Genomic DNA, 18341 nt, shown 5'->3' with positions numbered 1-18341 from the left:
CCAAAGAAGATTGTATTTTTGGACTTCATTTTTTTTAGACAATCAAAAGCAACAAAAATAGATGAGATCTGTTTTTTTTTTTTTTTGTTTTACGTTTGACAATCCAGTTCTCTTTTCAAAGTGCTATAGATTTGGAGGAAGAGCTGAGCTAACCTGCTCCAGATGGTGAAACAAAATAACAAAAAAATGAACACTGTAATGTCTCTGCACAGCCCAATTTGAAACCAGATTGTTTAATTTCATAATTTTCTTATCATCCAGATGATAAAACACAATGTAGTAAATTTTTTTTAAGATTTCATAAAACCTATGGAAAGCAATCTTAATCCTCTTCTGCTTTTGAAGCAGAAGGTATGAAGGTTCCTTAATAGGTTTGTACTAAATTGTCAACTGCAATCAGTTTTAGGAAGTTATTTACTTATGGAGTTTAAACAAAAATTCAACATGGAAGACTCACAACCCCGTCTCGTCCAATCACTCCTCACTGGCTGCTCTAATAAACGGCAGGTCCGCACTCGTCCTCGGCCAATCATCTCCCAGGGCATCACTTTTAAAGACCTTCTGCATGGAAGACACCGCTCTTCTGCTGAGCTTCGACCCTCCTCCACCCCTTCTCCACCATAGGATCCCAACTCCTTCCATACCAAGGCCTACTCCACCACCAAGATCGGATCCCAGGGGGGAAGACGTACCTAATCATAATCATGAGATGTTTAGTCAAACTCACTTCATCCTCTGCGTTCACGTCTTCCTCAGGGGTCTGAGCGCCAAAGAAATAATCTTTCATTAATAAACCCTTTGACTGTCTTCTTGTTGTTTCTCCATTATGTGAGTCTTTCCAGGTTGAATTAGTTGTTAATAAACATATCCCAACAATGTTTGTCTTGAAAACTTAAAACTGGGCAAAAATACCTGCGTTGCATGTCCATATCAACTGAATTTTTTGTCACATTTATGTGTCTTCATAGGGTGCTACCGGTTTCCCTGGCCCTGCTGGCAGAGTTGGACCCCCTGGCCCTTCTGTGAGTTTCAGAATCGTCACATATATCATCTTCTACATGACAGTATTGTGACAGCTAATTAAGTGTTTCTGTCTTAACCTTGGGGGATATTTTTAGGGAACTGCTGGACCCCCCGGACCTGTTGGACCCGTTGGAAAGGATGGACCCAGGGGATCTAGGGGTGAGACTGGACCTGCTGGTCGTCCTGGTGAATCTGGTGCAGTTGGTGCTTCAGGCCCCAGTGGGGAGAAGGGATCCCCTGGCTCTGATGGAGCCCCTGTAAGTTCTCAATAAAGCTCAAACATTATTAACCCACGTTTGTGTATGATGCAACCCTACTAAGTGATATGTCTCTCTGTGCAGGGTACCCCTGGTATACCTGGACCCCAAGGAATTGCAGGACAGCGAGGTATTGTAGGTCTCCCTGGACAGCGTGGAGAACGTGGTTTCTCTGGTACCCCTGGACCAGCTGTGAGTATAATCCAAATCTGTTCTCCATGATATGAGCACTAAATACTGTTCAGGCCCTCTGAAACCATTCACTAAGCATTTACCTGCCTGACTAAAAGTGATCTGCTGTTTTTCTCAGGGTGAGCCTGGTAAGCAGGGACCTTCTGGCCTCGTTGGTGAGCGTGGACCCCCCGGACCTGCTGGACCCCCTGGACTGTCTGGTGCCCCCGGAGAGGCTGGTCGCGAGGTATGAAGTCATAGTTATTTGATATTTCCTTTCAAACAATTATGAGTTACTAATTTGCTCAACCTCTGCAGGGATCTCCTGGTCATGATGGTGCTTCTGGTCGTGATGGAGCTCCTGGCCCCAAGGTGATCAGTTACTCTGGGATCAATTTTACTCCCCCACTATTATGTCTGAATATGGAGGATTCTCCCTGAGATGTCTTTAAATGTAGATATTAGCTGCCCAGCTAATAAACATGTGTTTTATAGGGAGACCGTGGTGAGAGTGGCATGGCTGGACCCCCTGGACCTCCTGGTGCTCCTGGAGCCCCCGGAGCTTTTGGTCCCTCTGGCAAAACTGGTGAACGTGGAGAGAGTGTAAGTTTCCAATGCTGCTGGTGATTTTTATGAAAGCAGACCCAAACTTCTGTGGATTTTTTTTGTATTAAAACCTCTTTTTTTACCTTAGGGCCCTGCTGGTCCCGTCGGTCCTTCTGGCATTGCTGGACCCCGTGGTTCCAATGTAAGTTTATCACTCTATAGCACATGAATCACAGTTATTCACTAAACTCTCAGAGAAATGTCTAAACATGTTATGGCATGTTGGGAATTTTTCAGGGCCCTGCTGGTGCTAAGGGAGACAGAGGAGAGGCCGGTGAGGCTGGAGATAGAGGCCACAAGGGACACAGAGGACTCAGCGGCCAGCCTGGTCTGCCTGGACCTCCCGTGAGTGGCTATTAGCACTTTTACACTCTTGGAAAATGTTAAAATTGAAAAGTGAAATCTATCAACCCTCGGGAACATTTACCCATATACAGTCATGTTCAATTTTATTTTACTTTAGTAACTCAATTCACCAACTGAAACATATTATATATATATTAATTACTTGCCAACTGGTGTTTTCAGTTCTTTAGTTCTGGTAATTTTGATGATTTTCTGCTTGCAGCTAACTAAAACATAACATTTAAGATTAGAGTATTACATAAGACTGAAAAACTTTTTAATATAGAAAACTGGGCTTAATAAAAAGTATGTTTCTTAGCTTCCTAAAGGTTTTTATTGTCAAAACATACTTTTAATCTGACACGAGCCATATTTTAACCCATATTCTAATTTATTGAATATGACTGTATGTCTTCTTATCACATGTTGCATCTGATATTTTTATCTTCACCTGCTGCCAGGGAACTCACGGAGACAGAGGACCTGCTGGTGCCTCCGGACCTGCTGGACCCAGAGTAAGTCCAGCTGTTTTACATCACCATACTGATGTTTGGAGATACATTTCTAAAGGTCTTTTTTAAGTACATGGAATTCCTCCTTTACTTCAAGATAAAGCCTCAAAAACTTTGAAAAATCCACAAGTAATAAAGAAACATAAGCATAATATTAATTAATTGGTCTTTCCTTTAAGGGATCTTCTGGAAACAATGGTTCCCCTGGTAAGGATGGCATGAACGGTTTGCCTGGACCCATTGGACCCCCTGGACCTCGTGGTCGCAATGGAGAGATGGGACCTTCTGTGAGTTTCATTGGTATTAGAAACATTTGTAGTGAATTGGTGTAGACAGTCCTTAAGCAAAAGGAAATCGGACTTCTTCTCTTAAATCTTTAAGATGTTTCCACAGTTTTAATCATTCTCAGTTGGGAAGTACTATTTTAAAAACAATTTAAGAAGTCTAGGTGACTTTTACAAAAGCCCTTTGGATCTCTTGTGACAAGTCTGCAGATTTTACAACTGTCTTATCTCAAAACAGGGACCTCCTGGACTTCCAGGACCCCCTGGACCTCCTGGACCCCCTGGCAGTGCCTTTGAATTCGTTGCCCCACCCCAGCAGGAGAAAGGCCCTGATCCTCTTCGTGGTGGCTACCGTGCTGATGACCCCAACATGATGCGTGATCGCGACATGGAGGTTGACACCACTCTGAAGACCCTGACCCAGAAGGTTGAGCAGATCCGCAGCCCTGATGGCTCCCAGAAGAGCCCTGCTCGCATGTGCCGTGACCTGAGGATGTGCCAGCCTGAATGGAAGAGCGGTGAGTGTGGATTAGAGTTCCTGGACATTTTTGTAGCCCTTTTCCAGACTTAGATTTTCCTGGTTTTCTGGAACGTTGTTAGTGTCTACATACAAAGGTTTCCTGTAAATTTACAGCGAATGTTTTTTCCAATGATAAAGGTTTTTTACATAAAAACACAATGAAATCCCACAACTGCGAACAAGACAAATCCTCCTTAAAATCCAAATAACTGAGTTCAGACTCATTAGTTATCTTTTGTCAAATCAATATAACATTAATTAATGAATCTGAACATTGGTGGAAAGGCAGCATATGTTTTAACTTCTAGAGGCAGTGCTTTGGTGGTTGTAATAGAAGGTACTACCACTAATTATACACCCTCCTGGTGCTTACTTTGCAGAAAAACATGGAATGAAGTCTCGAAATGAAAATGGGTTTTCCATAATCTGACTGGTTTTTAATACTTATCTGGTCCAAGAAAATTCTAAATGCAAATTTTACATTTGTCCAGACTTTTCAAGTGCATTATCAGTTCTCTGACAGATTAAATCTGAAACGCTTTTTGATTTTGCTCTTTTACAGGCACATACTGGGTTGACCCCAATCAGGGCTCTCCTCTGGATGCCATTCAGGTCCACTGCAACATGGAGACTGGAGAGACGTGCGTCTACCCCATCGATTCCACCATCCCTATGAAGAACTGGTACCTCAGCAAGAACATCAGAGAGAAGAAGCACGTCTGGTTCAGCGAGTCCATGACCGGTGGATTCCAGGTGAGTCACTACCACAAAAACCCTCTGATTAGTTTCAGTCTCCATGATCAAAAGTGACTTTACCTTCTACCTGTCACACAGTTCCAGTACGGCAGCGATGGAGCTGATCCCGAGGATGTCAACATTCAGATCTCCTTCATGCGCCTGATGTCCAACCAGGCCTCACAGAACGTAACATATCACTGCAAGAACAGCATCGCCTACATGGATTCTGCCACAGGCAACCTGAAGAAGGCCCTCCTTCTCCAGGGCTCCAATGATATCGAGATCAGAGCCGAGGGCAACAGCCGCTTCACATACAGCGTCAACGAGGATGGCTGCACGGTAAGTTGCTTCTCTCTTCGCATTAAGTGATCTTTTTAGATATGTACCCATCCAAATTTCGTTGCCCCTTTACAATCTCTTCAAGAGTTAGATCAGAGACGATACATATAAGAACCTCAAAATGTTTTTGCTAGGTGATTTGCTGTGAGCAGTAAGTAATTTTTAATTTTAGTAGCAAATGCCACATTACACCAGTGTGAGAGAGCATTTGCTGGACATAAGGGTTTTGCTATTTTCTAACAAAAATGAAAACCAAACACTTTAGTATCTTAAATTATTAGCAATACTAGCATTGCAAAAATAGCAACGTCTTTTCGTTTTATCTGGAAAAAGTTTGAGCTTTTCAAATTCAACAGGTTCTATAACAAACAGCTTGAAAGAATAAAACCACACATCATCGCTGTCTTTGTCTTCCTGTTATCTGATAAAGTGTTGCTCTCTCTCGCTCTCCAGGAGCTTGAATAAACTGCAGATATATCTTAAAATGCTGTAGAAAATATACATTCCTTTTAGGTTGCTTCCCATGTCTCAGTGCTTCCTCTGGCTTTATTTTAATTTCCTTACTAACATTAAAAAAGAGCTAACATTGTGTCATCTTCTTTCAGTAACAACGTTTACACGGAAAACGTGAGAAATATCTAGCAGAAGGCACAATCCTCATCGCTCATCATTCTCATTCCTTTTCATTTTGTTTTTGCTTTGATACATAAAGCATAACCCCAGCCCTGACCCTCTTCTTTAATCCCTAACCTTAAACAGAAACTACATTAATAATTCAAGAATGTCTTAGTATATTATCATATGCACATTTTTAAACTAGAAATTGCGCCATTTATGTGCCAGTAAGGGTTTTATGCTTTGGGGCCTTAGAGTGCAGTATGGTCTCAGACTGGTATTGAGAGTCTGCAGCTAAATGTACAATTGGAAAGTGTTGTTGTCAGCGTGACCTGATAGCATTTGCGTATGTTTTGTTCAGTTCAGTCGTCGCTCACAAACTTGATTGCCCCTAACAGGACATCAGTTAAGACCAATTAAGCTAACAATTGACCATTTTGGTGGTAGCACTGATTTCTCATTGTATCTCCATATATTTGGGAAACTATTAGAGTCTTATAACTGTTTCTTCTTTCTGTTTCTCCCTAAAGTCACACACTGGCACATGGGGCAAGACAGTCATCGACTACAAGACATCGAAAACATCCCGACTGCCTATCATTGACATTGCTCCTATGGATGTTGGTGCACCCAATCAGGAATTTGGCATTGAAGTTGGCCCCGTTTGCTTCTTGTAAAAAAACAAAAACAAAAAAATGAAAGAAACATGGACATGACATTGTTGTTTTTTTCTAGCAGGTCATCTCTAAAACCTCTTTTTCTCTATGCAATCAAAACTCATTCGGCCACCATTGGTCCACAATGCTTTAAAACCACTCCACTGAAGATGGTGTCTGTGTTTTTTTCCAATCATGAGATGCTTTTTGGGACTGCTACTTCATCTGAAAACCAACCACAAGGACACTTTAAATAAAACCTTTTGATTCCACTGGCAACAAGAAAATAATGTACGTATGTGTAACATTCCCCCAAAGAAAATAATAATTAAAAATAAGAGCAAAAAAAAAATCAGGTGACTTTTTACCTATTTCCAACCACTGCAGAAGGACTTTGAAAACAACAAATGATATGTACCATTTTTCTGGTGTTAAATAAATTGTAAAAAGTATGAAGTGTCTTGTTGATCTAAATACATAAGAGAAACAACTGAACTTTGGACCAACAAAAGAACAAGACAATTAAGCTCACCTTCATTGCAATACATAGAGGGCTACCTCAGAGTCACCCCCAATTTTTATTTAAAAAAAGCCAATTGGGGGACATGAAACCATTTAAAGGTGCTATTACAAATCCAATAAGGTCCTGTTATCAGTATTTGATGATCAAACTTACTCTCATACTGTAATTGTTGCCACTAATGCCTGCAGAACCCTGGTGCTACTAAATTCACTCATTGTCTTGTTGTCTATGCAGTGCAATTGTTTTCTTCTTTAAGTGTTGGTTTGATAAGAGAAGCGATTGCTGCAGATGTGATGTATGCAATCGTGTCTTTGTAGATACAAGTGAGTGACTTTCCTGCCCAAATGTTCAGTGTTTGCCCCTCCTGTGGAAAACCCCCTTTAATATTCTTGAAAAAAAAAAAAAAACACAAAAGAACAGCACACATCTTCCCGGTTGTTTATGTTTCATTGATGTCTTTTTTGCAGAGAGTTTCTTGAAAATGAAAATTGAAGCAGACCAACTTTCATGGTTTCAAGGGGAGATTCTGTACTTATTTTGTACATGTATAATAAATCAAGATGTTTTTAATTATTTTGGGTGCTGAAATAAAGCATGTGAAGTGGTCTACTCGGTGGCAGTGTTTTCACTGTTGTTAAAATTTAGATTTACAAATTCAAAACTCATTTCTTACACCTAAAGCCGTGTTTTATACTCTTAGAGAGCAAGGCCTACATAAACATTTTGTGTTGCACTGAATGCAGTTCTGTTAAGCAGCAGTGAAAACAAGGCCAACGTCTGATTGAAAAATAATTTTCTGTTTAAATAATCCAATCATCAGCTTTGCAAATGCCATAAGTGCATCTGCCACATCCAATGAAATCTCAGCTGATCCTGCATTATAGGCTCATTAATCATCAGAGTACCAAAGATTTCAAAGACAAGGACACAGATCCAGTTTTTGAATCAACAAGGCTGCCACCTTGTGGACATTATATGCTATAACCACTTTAAAACCACAAAAACAGAATAAGCATATTTTACTATCAAGTTATATAGAGGTTTAAAAAAGAACCTAACCATATTAGGAAAGACATATTAGGAAAGACTGAAGCACTTTTAATGCATGGAATACAATTGTGGCAGTTTCTTTACGACGTTTGAGGGTTTTTAATTTATGGATATGAATACAGAAGGTGTTGTTTTTTTCAGGTGATGGATCTAAACTGGTAAGTTGTTTAAAGCTTAGGATATTGTTTTATAACCTAACCCTGCTTTAAACCTCTCAACAACTTTATTCATGACATTTCTGCTTTGTTCCTTGGTCTTCATGAGGCAGTTTGTTAAATTTCAAATTGGTGGACACTTTTCACTAATTGAGCAGTTATTGCATTGGATTTTATTTTGGAGGGTCAGAGTGTAGGGGACTAAATACAAATACTTAGATGCAATAGACAATGTCAAAACAAACACTTTGCATACATAAATCATTTATTGGTAGATATCCTTTTGCTTTACCTAATTTGGAAAGGTGTGTTCAAGAGGATATGGTCATTTGATAACCATGGTATATATATTTGATTATAGTAAGAAAATGTTTCGGAGTTCCAGGAATAAGCCTTGAACTGGACAAAACAAAATAGAATGGGCTAAAAGGGAAAAGCATAAGCGCAAACAGCATCATGAACAGCAAATCCTTTGAGATGCTGTTTTTTGGTTCATTGCACTGCAAATATACATGTAGCTAAATTAATTAGCCTCAAAGCCTCTTTATCCATCACTGTCGTCACTTCCTGCAAATAAGGACAACATGAGAATAATTGGACTTATGAGTATTAATGAAAACAGTGAATGCAGTGATTTAGTTTACCTTGGCAGTGTGTCACTGTGGGGATCCCTGTGAAAAGAGCAAACAGCAACGGGACTGAGTTAAATAAATGGTGGAAATTAGAAAGTAACTTTTAAATAGATACCCCTATCAGTTCTTAGAAATAAAATGTGACAAGATTTTTTATATTACACTTCAGTCTTTAAAGTCAAGCAGTGTGTCTAGAAAGCTTTCATGTGTAGTCCATAACATCCTGCTTCCCTATGGTAATAAAATGATGGGACACACCAGCCGATTTCACTTAGCCACCTTCTCTTATTTTGTCTTTTCAGTTAGGGCATATGCGTTTATCTTCATAAGTCAGCAAATAATAACAAGAAAATAGCCACTGAAATTGACAAACTAGCCTGGAGGACAGAGGATTCCTTTTTTTCCTCCATCTACAGGTCGTAGGATAGTAAGGGAGGTTAAACAAAATACTTATATTTTTGAGTTATTTAGTGGAATAAGGATCCAAATCATGTCGCCAAACTAACACAGAAACGGTTCACCAAACACAAAATCAATCTTTTTCCATGGATAACTTAGTCCCAAGATCTATATCCAACAGAAAATCTGTGGGGTGAGCTGAGAAGAAAAGACAGCTATAAGCCCTCTCTGTGTGTGTTATATGGTATAGGAGAAGACTAAATATTGTCCTGTTGGTAAAGCATGGTTGGACAAAATATCACTGAGTGTACTAAGCGTTTAGGATGCTGCACATGACAGCAAACCAAATATTTACTGGTTTTGACTCTTGGCTCATATATTAAAACACACATTATACATCTGGTAACTTTAACTGCATAATATTGTGTCAGATGTTTTCTGAACTAACTGTAATCACAGTATTTGATGAAAAGATTAATTATAATCCAGAAGGTGGAGCTCTGAGAACATCAGACTCAGGCTAGTTTTTAGCTACATATTTGGTAACTAATGCTTTCACCAGACTGGATTAGTTATCATCTCTACAATGCAGCAAGATGTAACAACAGCTCAGAACAACAGTAGTTAGCAGGTGAGTCGCTCACTGCTGGGCCATGATGAGAGGGATGCTGTCGGACTGCAAAGGTGAAGCCCTCTCTCCTGTTCGGCTGTTGAACATGGGCAGTGTAGACAGAGGAGGAGGGACCCCCCGGTGGGCGGCCATGCTTCTCAGCTCCTCAGTGTTCACGTGGATGGTGTGTTGGTGGTATAGCTGAATGCTGCAGCAAGCAGAGCATCATATTCAGGTATATGTGGTGTCTTGCAAAACTATTCACAAACCCGTTACGCATTTTGTAGCATTACAACCACAGTATTTTTTTGGACTTCTATGTGATAAAATAGTAAATATTTGTAAAGTGGAAAGAAAATGACGCAAGTCTTTTTTTTTCACAAACAGTAGTCCAATCAACTACCTACCGAATTAGTAAATAACCAGGGTTAGGTCAGGGTTAAGTTAAAGACAAGGTCATTCACCTAAACTGACAGGAAAGCATTAATCTGAGAAGGAGCAGAGGCTCAGCGTAACTCGGGAGCAGCTGGGGTATACAAAACCATTACATACAAAACACTACGTATGGAGGAAAACTAACATTGTAAATTTCCCTAATTACACCATCCTGGACAAGCTAGGTTGAAAACCTTTTAGAGGCTGCAAAAGACTAAAGACTGGGGCAAAGATTCACTTTCCAGCAGGAGAACAACTCTAAACATACTGCCAGATTTACAATAGAACGGTTTAAATCTAAGCTTATTCATATGTTTCAATGGCCCAGTCAAAGTCCAGACCCAAATTTAATTGAGAATCTGTGGAAAGACTTTAAAATTCAAGTTCACAAATGCACTCCTTGTAGTCTGAATGAGCTTCGCTATTATGGAAAGGAAAATGAGGAACATATTCATTCTCTAATTATACAAAGCTGGTAGAGATATAACCCCAAAGACCTGCAATCGTAACTGCAGCAAAAGGTGGTTCTGCAAAATATTGACTCCGGGGGGTTAATGCATATATGCACACCTCTTTCAGATTTTCATTTGTAACAAAAATAGAAAACTATGTATTGTCTTCCTTCCAGTTCACAGTTATTCACTACTGTGTATTGGTCTATCATATAAAATCCCAAGAAAATACAAGTTTGTGGTTGTAATGTGATAAAATGTGAACACTTTCAAGGGGCATGAATACTAATATATACAGTGCCTTGCGAAAGTACTCGGCCCCCTTGAACTTTTCAACCTCTTGCCACATTTCAGGCTTCAAACATAAAGATATAACATTCTAATTTTTTGTGAAGAATCAACAACAAGTGGGACACAATCATGAAGTGGAATGAAATTTATTGGATGTGTCAAACTTTTTTAACAAATAAAAAACTGAAAAGTGGGGCGTGCAATATTATTCGGCCCCTTTACTTTCAGTGCAGCAAACTCACTCCAGAAGTTCAGTGAGGATTTCTGAATGATCCAATGTTGTCCCAAATGACTGATGATGATAAATAGAATCCACCTATGTGTAATCAAGTCTCCGTATAAATGCACCTGCTCTGTGAAAGTCTCAGGGTTCTGTTCAAAGCGTAGAGAGCATCATGAAGACCAAGGAACACACCTGGCAGGTCCGAGATACTGTTGTGGAGAAGTTTAAAGCCGGATTTGGATACAAAACGATTTCCCAAGCTTTAAACATCCCATGGAGCACTGTGCAAGCAATCATATTGAAATGGAAGGAGTATCAGACCACTGCAAATCTACCGAGACCCGGAGGTCCCTCTAAACTTTCATCTCGAACAAGGAGAAGACTGATCAGAGATGCAGCCAAGAGGCCCATGATCACTCTGGATGAACTGCAGAGATCTACAGCTGAGGTGGGAGAGTCTGTCCATAGGACAACAATCAGTCGTACACTGCACAAATCTGGCCTTTATGGAAGAGTGGCAAGAAGAAAGCCATTTCTCAAAGATATCCATAAAAAGTCACCTGGGAGACCCAACAAACATGTGGAAGAAGGTGCTCTGGTCAGATGAAACCAAAATCGAACTGTTTGGCCACAATGCAAAACGATATGTTTGGCGTAAAAGCAACACAGCTCATCACCCTGAACACACCATCCCCACTGTCAAACATGGTGGTGGCAGCATCATGGTTTGGGCCTGCTTTTCATCAGCAGGGACAGGGAAGATGGTCAAAATTGATGGGAAGATGGATGGGGCCAAATACAGGACCATTCTGGAAGAAAACCTGTTGGAGTCTGCAAGAGACCTGAGACTGGGACGGAGATTTATCTTCCAACAAGACAATGATCCAAAACATAAAGCCAAATCTACAATGGAATGGTTCACATATAAACATATCCAGGTGTTGGAATGGCCAAGTCAAAGTCCAGACCTGAATCCAATCGAGAATCTGTGGAAAGAGCTGAAGACTGCTGTTCATGAACGCTCTCCATCTAACCTCACTGAGCTCGAGCTGTTTTGCAAGGAAGAATGGGGAAAAATTTCAGTCTCTCGATGTGCAAAACTGATAGAGACATACCCCAAGCGACCTGCAGCTGTAATTGCAGCAAAGGGTGGCGCTACAAAGTATTAATGCAAGGGGGCCGAATAATATTGCACGCCCCACTTTTCAGTTTTTTATTTGTTAAAAAAGTTTGACACATCCAATAAATTTCATTCCACTTCATGATTATGTCCCACTTGTTGTTGATTCTTCACAAAAAAATTGAATTTTATATCTTTATGTTTGAAGCCTGAAATGTGGCAAGAGGTTGAAAAGTTCAAGGGGGCCGAGTACTTTTGCAAGGCACTGTATAAACAGGTTCAAAACTACAGGCTGTTATTGATCAACAGCCATCAATTAAATTACAGTTACAGACAAGTGGAATTAATTGTTTAAGAAATGTCTAAGGAGTTTAGCAAAATAAAAGTAGAAACTTGAATTAAGCTACAGTAAATGTTTTAGTGTACTTCCTTAAATTCCATCACCATGCACTATAATAGTGTACATCACAGTTTACTTACTTGTTTGTTTTTGCATTCCTTTTTGCACTAGAAACAAAACAAAAAATATTGTATGAAGGTACTTTTAGAATTCTGATTCCCCTCCATCATATGTAAAATTTATTTTGAGCATTCAAAACGCATACATACACTCCCTCACGCCTGCCATACATGATGTAGGCCAGCAGCAGACACAGAAGGATAGCAATGATCAGGGGCACAATCAGGGTTACGATGTAATCTGGAAAGTAGTCTCTGCTCGGGGGAGACTCTGGTGGATCGAAGTAACCCCCGTCCTCTAAAATCCCAGAGCCCATTGTGGGAACAGGTGGTGCTGGCTCCAGCTTTGTCAGGTCAAACTGCAGGGAGAGACTGGTAAATGTGACTTTTGGTAATAATAACTGTGAGAAACAAACACAGAAAGATTGCAGCGGTGTAACTTGTAGTGGATCACACATTTTTATATCTGGTGGATTTCAGAATAAAAAGATGCAACAGTCTTATTTGATTAGTGTATAATACTTTGTTGAAGCACCTCTTGAATCAGTTTTCTGGAAAAATTCTTCACATCTCTCGGCTTGTGAGGACATCTCTTGTTCACTGTTACTGTATTTCAGTCATTAATAAAAAAGCCTTCCTAAAACATTTATTACTATTGCTGACAAGCTTTTGCATCTTTATTTATTTAAACAAACCCATTGTACTAACTGTTTTCAAAAAGTCTCACAATCATATTCCATAACCACAAATAAACACACAATAAATTGTGCAGGAATGCAAAGTGGTGATATCTTTGTGAAGGAGGTTTTTTCTCTCTTGTGGCTTACCAGCTCAGTCTTGCACCAGGTTATGCAGTTGCTGGGAATTTTGCAGAAGTTGCATTCTCCAGGTACTTTTACTTTGGCCCCTCTTGCGCACTGCTTTTGGTACTCTGGAGTCATCACCCTCTGCAGACATCTGGAGAAGTACTTCTTTGATCCCACCTTCACATACACACTGAGACATGGCAAATTTTCAATAAACAGAAACACTCATTTCAGAGATTGCTATTTTGTGTTTTTGCACAGATGACTTTGTTCACCCCTCATAGTGTCCTGCGAGAGGCAGGGGAACTCTGCCTCCGCGATCGAGGGCGTTGGTAATGTTGACAATTTCCAAGGCCTCATTGTTCCACAGCTTCTGAAGATCCTGCTTTATCTCACTTTGAACAGAAGAGGGCAGCACCTTCTCAACCTCCCTCAGCTGCATGAAGAACTCAGCTTGATAGAGCAGCATTTTCTCTGTAAGGGAAATCTAGCATTTTATTTGTTCATGTCTCCCTGTTTACTCCTGCCTTATCCATTATTATCCATACACTTATATAAATAAAAAATACAACCATACGTACCTGGAACGACTTTAATCACAAGAAGATCTCTGGCTGTTTCGTAGCTGTGTTTGTTGATTGCATAGATCTATGAGAAAAGATAATGCTTAGCTTAAGCAGAGGATCAAATTGTATAAAGGAGATTAGTCCATATATTGTCATTAGAGCTCTCATCTATTCATCACTGGACATTTTGAGGGTTTTAACATGAGATTTTACTGAAAAATCAGTTAATTTAAAATGGTTGGTTTCCTTGCACTTTTGAGTGTAATTCATAGATTAAAGCCTTCCATAACCTTAATGTTAGCCTGCTGCATCCATTCCAAAATCAGTCTGGGACCATTGTCTTGTTGCAACACCAAGTTGTGTCCAAGTTTCAAGTTGCAAGTAGTCCTCGGTCTTCCTTATTCCCACCACTTTGTGCAACCCACTTATACCACTGGCATCGTGGCACTGGTAGTGTGAGGCTTTACAAGCTGCTGCCTTTAAAGCTGAAATAATTTTGTTTTCAGACACATTCCTTTTTTCACTGTGGTTTGATTTCAACTTTGATATGTTTGGAAGAGATTCATCAACAATATGTTGAGAAGATATGCACTTTATCAGGAATAATGATTTCATGAGAACAGAAAAATAAACAAAAAACATTTTATTTCAACTGTATGAACAATGGTGTACCTTTTATTATTGTTGACAAATCTGTAAATATTTGTTTAATTTGACCATAAACCCTTCATTGACCTCTCCATCTGGGTAGGTACAAATTTCAGTGGCTTCTTTCCTGGTTGGAACCCTCTCAGTCTATATTGGTTTCACTCTGGCCATGGACACTGGCGTACCAACGTTTTTCAGATTATGGAAAATGTTTGACAATTTTTCTTTCCCATAGAAAGTACTCCTGAATCAGTGCTTCTGTGTTAGTTTTGTGTCTCTGCTCTGTTCTCTCAAACCCCCAGTCGGTCGTGGCAGATGGCCGCTCACACTGAGCCTGGTTCTGCTGGAGGTTTCTTCCTGTTAAAAGGGAGTTTTCCTCTCCACTGTCGCTACATGCATGCTCAGTATGTCGTGGTGCGACATTTTGGTCTTTGCTTTTGGTTTTGTGTTTTTGTTTACCTTTTAGCTAGATATTTCTTATTTGTGTTTTGTATTCATGTTAGTTGTGGTTTTCTGTTTTGGGTTATCTTCTGCCCCCCGGTGTGCTCTCCTCGCTCCTAGTTCCTTTTGCGTCACTTTCCTGTTTTCTTAGAAGGGTTTCCTTATTATGATTATTATTATTTATCAGAGTTCTCTGGCACTCTCTTATTTATTAGTTTCTTTTTTGTTACTCCTCTCGTCATTTGTTTTCCCCTTTTAGTTATTACTTGGTTTAAGTTCCCTTTATTCTCCTGTTCTTCTTAGCTTTGTTCACCTAGTTCATCCTTGTTCCCCAGCCTCTCCTCTTTTATTCTAGTCCTTGTTTCATCTGCTTCATTCTTAGTTTTATTCTATCAGTGTTGGTTTAGGTTTGTTTACTTTTGTAGTCAGGGTTTCCTTATGGTTTCTGTTTTACTAAGTTCTTAGGTTCTTGTGTTCCCTCCAGTTTCTCAGTTTCCTTCAGTTCATGTTTATCCTTGATTCTTATGCTTTATTTTTATCTTGGTTTATAGTTTCATTTAGGTCTGCTTACTGTGTTGTCTTTAGTCCCTTTCCTCATGCTTTGGTTTTATTAGGTTCACCTGCTCCCTCTGCCTCCTTGTCTCACCTGTTCTTAGTTCCTTTGATTACCTGCCTTTGTTCTCCCTCTGTATATTAGTTGGTTTTGTTTCATTGCCCTTTGCTGGTTCCTCTTGTCTCTCACCTTCGTTCATTGCCCTCGTCCATGCTTTGGGTTCCGCATGTTCCTGCAGAAACTTTGTACGGTTGGATTTCTTTACATCTGCAGTGTTTTTGTTTCCTTTTTGATATTTTGAATAAACTGAAGACTGCTTGAAATGCTGTACCCGAGCTCTTGTCTGTGCTTCGGTCCACCCCAAAACCCCACTGTGACACAGTATGTAAGATTGCTTCAAAGCCAATGCAAGCGACTGCCGACTGTCGCTACATGATTATCCAGAAGGAGTTAATTCTGCAAGTCAAGTTAGGATTAATTGGAATGTATGTACCTGACTTGAAATCTGTATGATTCGAATGAATTGGCTTTGAGACGACAGGTGTTGTGAATTGGAGCTATATTAAAAAAACTTAACTGGATTGCATTGAATGTTTTTGTTGGTTAATTCCATCATTTTATGCCTTTATGCTTTTAAAACTATATGAGTGTATGTCATTGTAGGAATCAAATTGTTTATACTTGTAAACGGTGCTGCTATCATGCCAGGTCCCTCTTGGAACAGAGATTTCAAATCTCAATGAGGTTTTATCTGGATAAATAAAGATTTATATATTTATATATTATGATAGACTTGACTATTGCTGATTTTTGGGTTGTTCCTGAACATCCTAACCAATTAATTCATCTGAGCGTGACAATTTGGGTAAGATGGTTGGATGTTCCAACAGGACAGTGATCCCAAACACACATCAAACCTAGTTCTGGGAGGCTTACATTTATTCATTGAAGGGCCTTCCCGGGCATTTTATAGACTATGCTTAGAAGCTAAATCTATACCATAAAATCCATTCATTCCTCTTCTATACCGCTTATTCCATAGTGGGTCACGGGGGAGCTGGTGCTTATCTCCAGCAGTCTACGGGCGAGAGGCAGGGTAGGACAGAGATGTACAGGACAAACAACCATGGGCAATATAGAGAGACCAATTAACCTAACAGTCATGTTTTTGGACTGTGGGAGGAAGCCGGAGTACCCTGTGAAAACCCACACATGCATGGGGAGAACATACAAACTCCATGCAGAAAGGCCCCCGGCATCAGTGCTACCAAATGCCTTGACCGTGCAGCCCCACCAGAAAATCAACCAACTTTAAGGAACTCCACTAGTTTGGACAAGAAGAGTAAAATGTTCAGACACAATTATGCCAGAAGCTTTTAGAAAGCTACAAAAAGTGTGTGGCTTATCTGCAACCTGCTATGAAACATTGACCCCGAATATTATTTTGACATAAATTACAAATTCAAACTTGTGCATATAAATTTTGGTTTTGACATTAATTGTGTGGTTTGTATATTCATTCCACCATGGATAAAGAACACCATTGAAAAACTGAAAATTAATATGGTATTCACTCCCATTATGAGTATGCAAACTTCAAATGGAACTATAAATGGTAGTATTTATTTATTACTAACTCTGCTTCCTTGCTTTGTTAATAGTACATTTTTACTTTTTTGTGCAATTACAGTTAACTAAAGATTGTACATAATTAAAGGGTTTCGCAGTGTTAGGAGTCTACTTAATTGTCATTTATTGGGTTGAGTATTTAAGAAATAAAAACTACCTTAGAGCAATGTTAAAGTAAGAAAAGTTATGGTGCAATTTAAAAACCCTGAAAGAAAATCTTATATATAGGAAACATGGTGTTTGTGATGTTTTGAATTGGAGATGTGGCTTTCATCTTCACTTAACCCAAAAAACATGTTTTTCATGTATTAATATATTCTATTTAATTGAAACTGCATAAACACATTGCATTTTTTTGAAATATATTTTTTCTTCATAGAACTTTTAAAAGCAGATTTTTTTTCTTTTTCTTCTAGGCTCAAAATAGCTGCCAGAAAAAAAAACCAAAGCTTTTATCTCTATAGAGTTGACAGTAATGTTGGACATTTACTGTCATTCTAATTGTCTCTCTAGCTGTGTTGATGTTGGTATGAAAAAACTTCAGACCTCAATGAAAGTTTTTCCTGGTGACGTTGGAGTGCCATACATGAAGCCATTATCAAAGGGATGCCTTTGGATGAAGCGCAGCCACTCTGGGAGGTCAGGAAACCCCTGCTTGTTGCACTTAAAAATCATGGGGACATTGTGTAGAAGCCCAGCTGTATAACATGTAAAAATAAATAAAACGTTGTAGGAAAATTATAATTTATTTCAGTCTCTGTACATTTTAAAAGAACATACACAAATCAGACTTACTGTAGAGCTTTGACAGGGGTTCAAAGTCATTCTGGAATTTTTCTCTCATCACTTCATATGTAAACAACCTCCCCACAGGAATGGTAACTTTGATTTCTGCGCTGATTCCACACAAGCTGGCAGCAATGACTGAGGGGAAGTATAAGAAAAGATATTAAGTCTAAGGTAAAAATTTTTAACAGCCATAAAAACTGGCTCAACCAAGGCCATCCAATCAGTTAGTCACAACCCTGCAGAGCTGAAATCATAGATTAACGTTTCCATTTAATAACACAGACTTAATTCTAAAATAAGAAGCATCACTTAGTTTCTTTAATTACATGAAGCTTAATGTTTCAGTGTTAAACTTGCCTGCTGAAAGGAAAAGCCAGCTCCTGAATCCCGCCATCTTGTTCTGGCCTTTGACTGACGGAGCCAACTGCAGAGGGGGACTTGGCCACAGTTAAACTCATGTCAGAGTTATTTTTACCTCACCCACCTAACAACAT

At 39.4% G+C, this 18341-nt stretch overlaps 2 protein-coding genes across 3 annotated transcripts in view; one reads left to right on the top strand and one right to left on the bottom strand.

The window, feature by feature from the left end:
• col1a1b (collagen, type I, alpha 1b) overlaps nucleotides 1-7198 on the top strand; it is a 23670-nt gene extending 16472 nt beyond the window's left edge. For both annotated transcript variants that reach the window (XM_047376277.1, XM_047376276.1), the window contains 14 exons: nucleotides 969-1022; nucleotides 1119-1280; nucleotides 1365-1472; nucleotides 1591-1698; nucleotides 1770-1823; nucleotides 1947-2054; nucleotides 2146-2199; nucleotides 2295-2402; nucleotides 2864-2917; nucleotides 3094-3201; nucleotides 3437-3716; nucleotides 4281-4471; nucleotides 4553-4795; nucleotides 5941-7198. In XM_047376277.1, the coding sequence (XP_047232233.1) occupies nucleotides 969-1022; nucleotides 1119-1280; nucleotides 1365-1472; nucleotides 1591-1698; nucleotides 1770-1823; nucleotides 1947-2054; nucleotides 2146-2199; nucleotides 2295-2402; nucleotides 2864-2917; nucleotides 3094-3201; nucleotides 3437-3716; nucleotides 4281-4471; nucleotides 4553-4795; nucleotides 5941-6087 (1779 nt within the window). In that variant the 3' untranslated portion in view covers nucleotides 6088-7198. The remainder of the gene's footprint in view (nucleotides 1-968; nucleotides 1023-1118; nucleotides 1281-1364; nucleotides 1473-1590; nucleotides 1699-1769; nucleotides 1824-1946; nucleotides 2055-2145; nucleotides 2200-2294; nucleotides 2403-2863; nucleotides 2918-3093; nucleotides 3202-3436; nucleotides 3717-4280; nucleotides 4472-4552; nucleotides 4796-5940) is intronic.
• On the bottom strand, nucleotides 6092-18341 carry sgca (sarcoglycan, alpha). Its single transcript, XM_047376278.1, has 11 exons — nucleotides 18205-18341; nucleotides 17854-17982; nucleotides 17605-17756; nucleotides 13803-13869; nucleotides 13497-13695; nucleotides 13243-13411; nucleotides 12566-12774; nucleotides 12437-12463; nucleotides 9470-9643; nucleotides 8439-8465; nucleotides 6092-8361 (listed from the first exon to the last, which is right to left on the bottom strand). Exons 1-11 carry the CDS (start codon nucleotides 18239-18241, stop codon nucleotides 8355-8357), a joined length of 1197 nt encoding a protein of 398 aa, XP_047232234.1. The 5' UTR covers nucleotides 18242-18341; the 3' UTR covers nucleotides 6092-8354.

This window comes from Girardinichthys multiradiatus, chromosome 10, assembly GCF_021462225.1.
Source record: "Girardinichthys multiradiatus isolate DD_20200921_A chromosome 10, DD_fGirMul_XY1, whole genome shotgun sequence".
Lineage (NCBI taxonomy): Eukaryota > Metazoa > Chordata > Actinopteri > Cyprinodontiformes > Goodeidae > Girardinichthys > Girardinichthys multiradiatus.
This window is presented reverse-complemented; position numbering and strand designations above follow the sequence as displayed.

Bases quoted from the DNA above. Each gene is read 5' to 3' on its own strand.
- sgca (XM_047376278.1), bottom strand. From the start codon at position 18,241: ATGGCGGGATTCAGGAGCTGGCTTTTCCTTTCAGCAG. The intron at 17,757-17,853 runs GTAAGTCTGATT...CATGTTATACAG, and splicing joins ACCCCTGTCAAAGCTCTACA to CTGGGCTTCTACACAATGTC. The intron at 13,870-17,604 runs GTCTGAAGTTTT...CTTTTCTCATAG, and splicing joins CAGGAAAAACTTTCATTGAG to ATCTATGCAATCAACAAACA.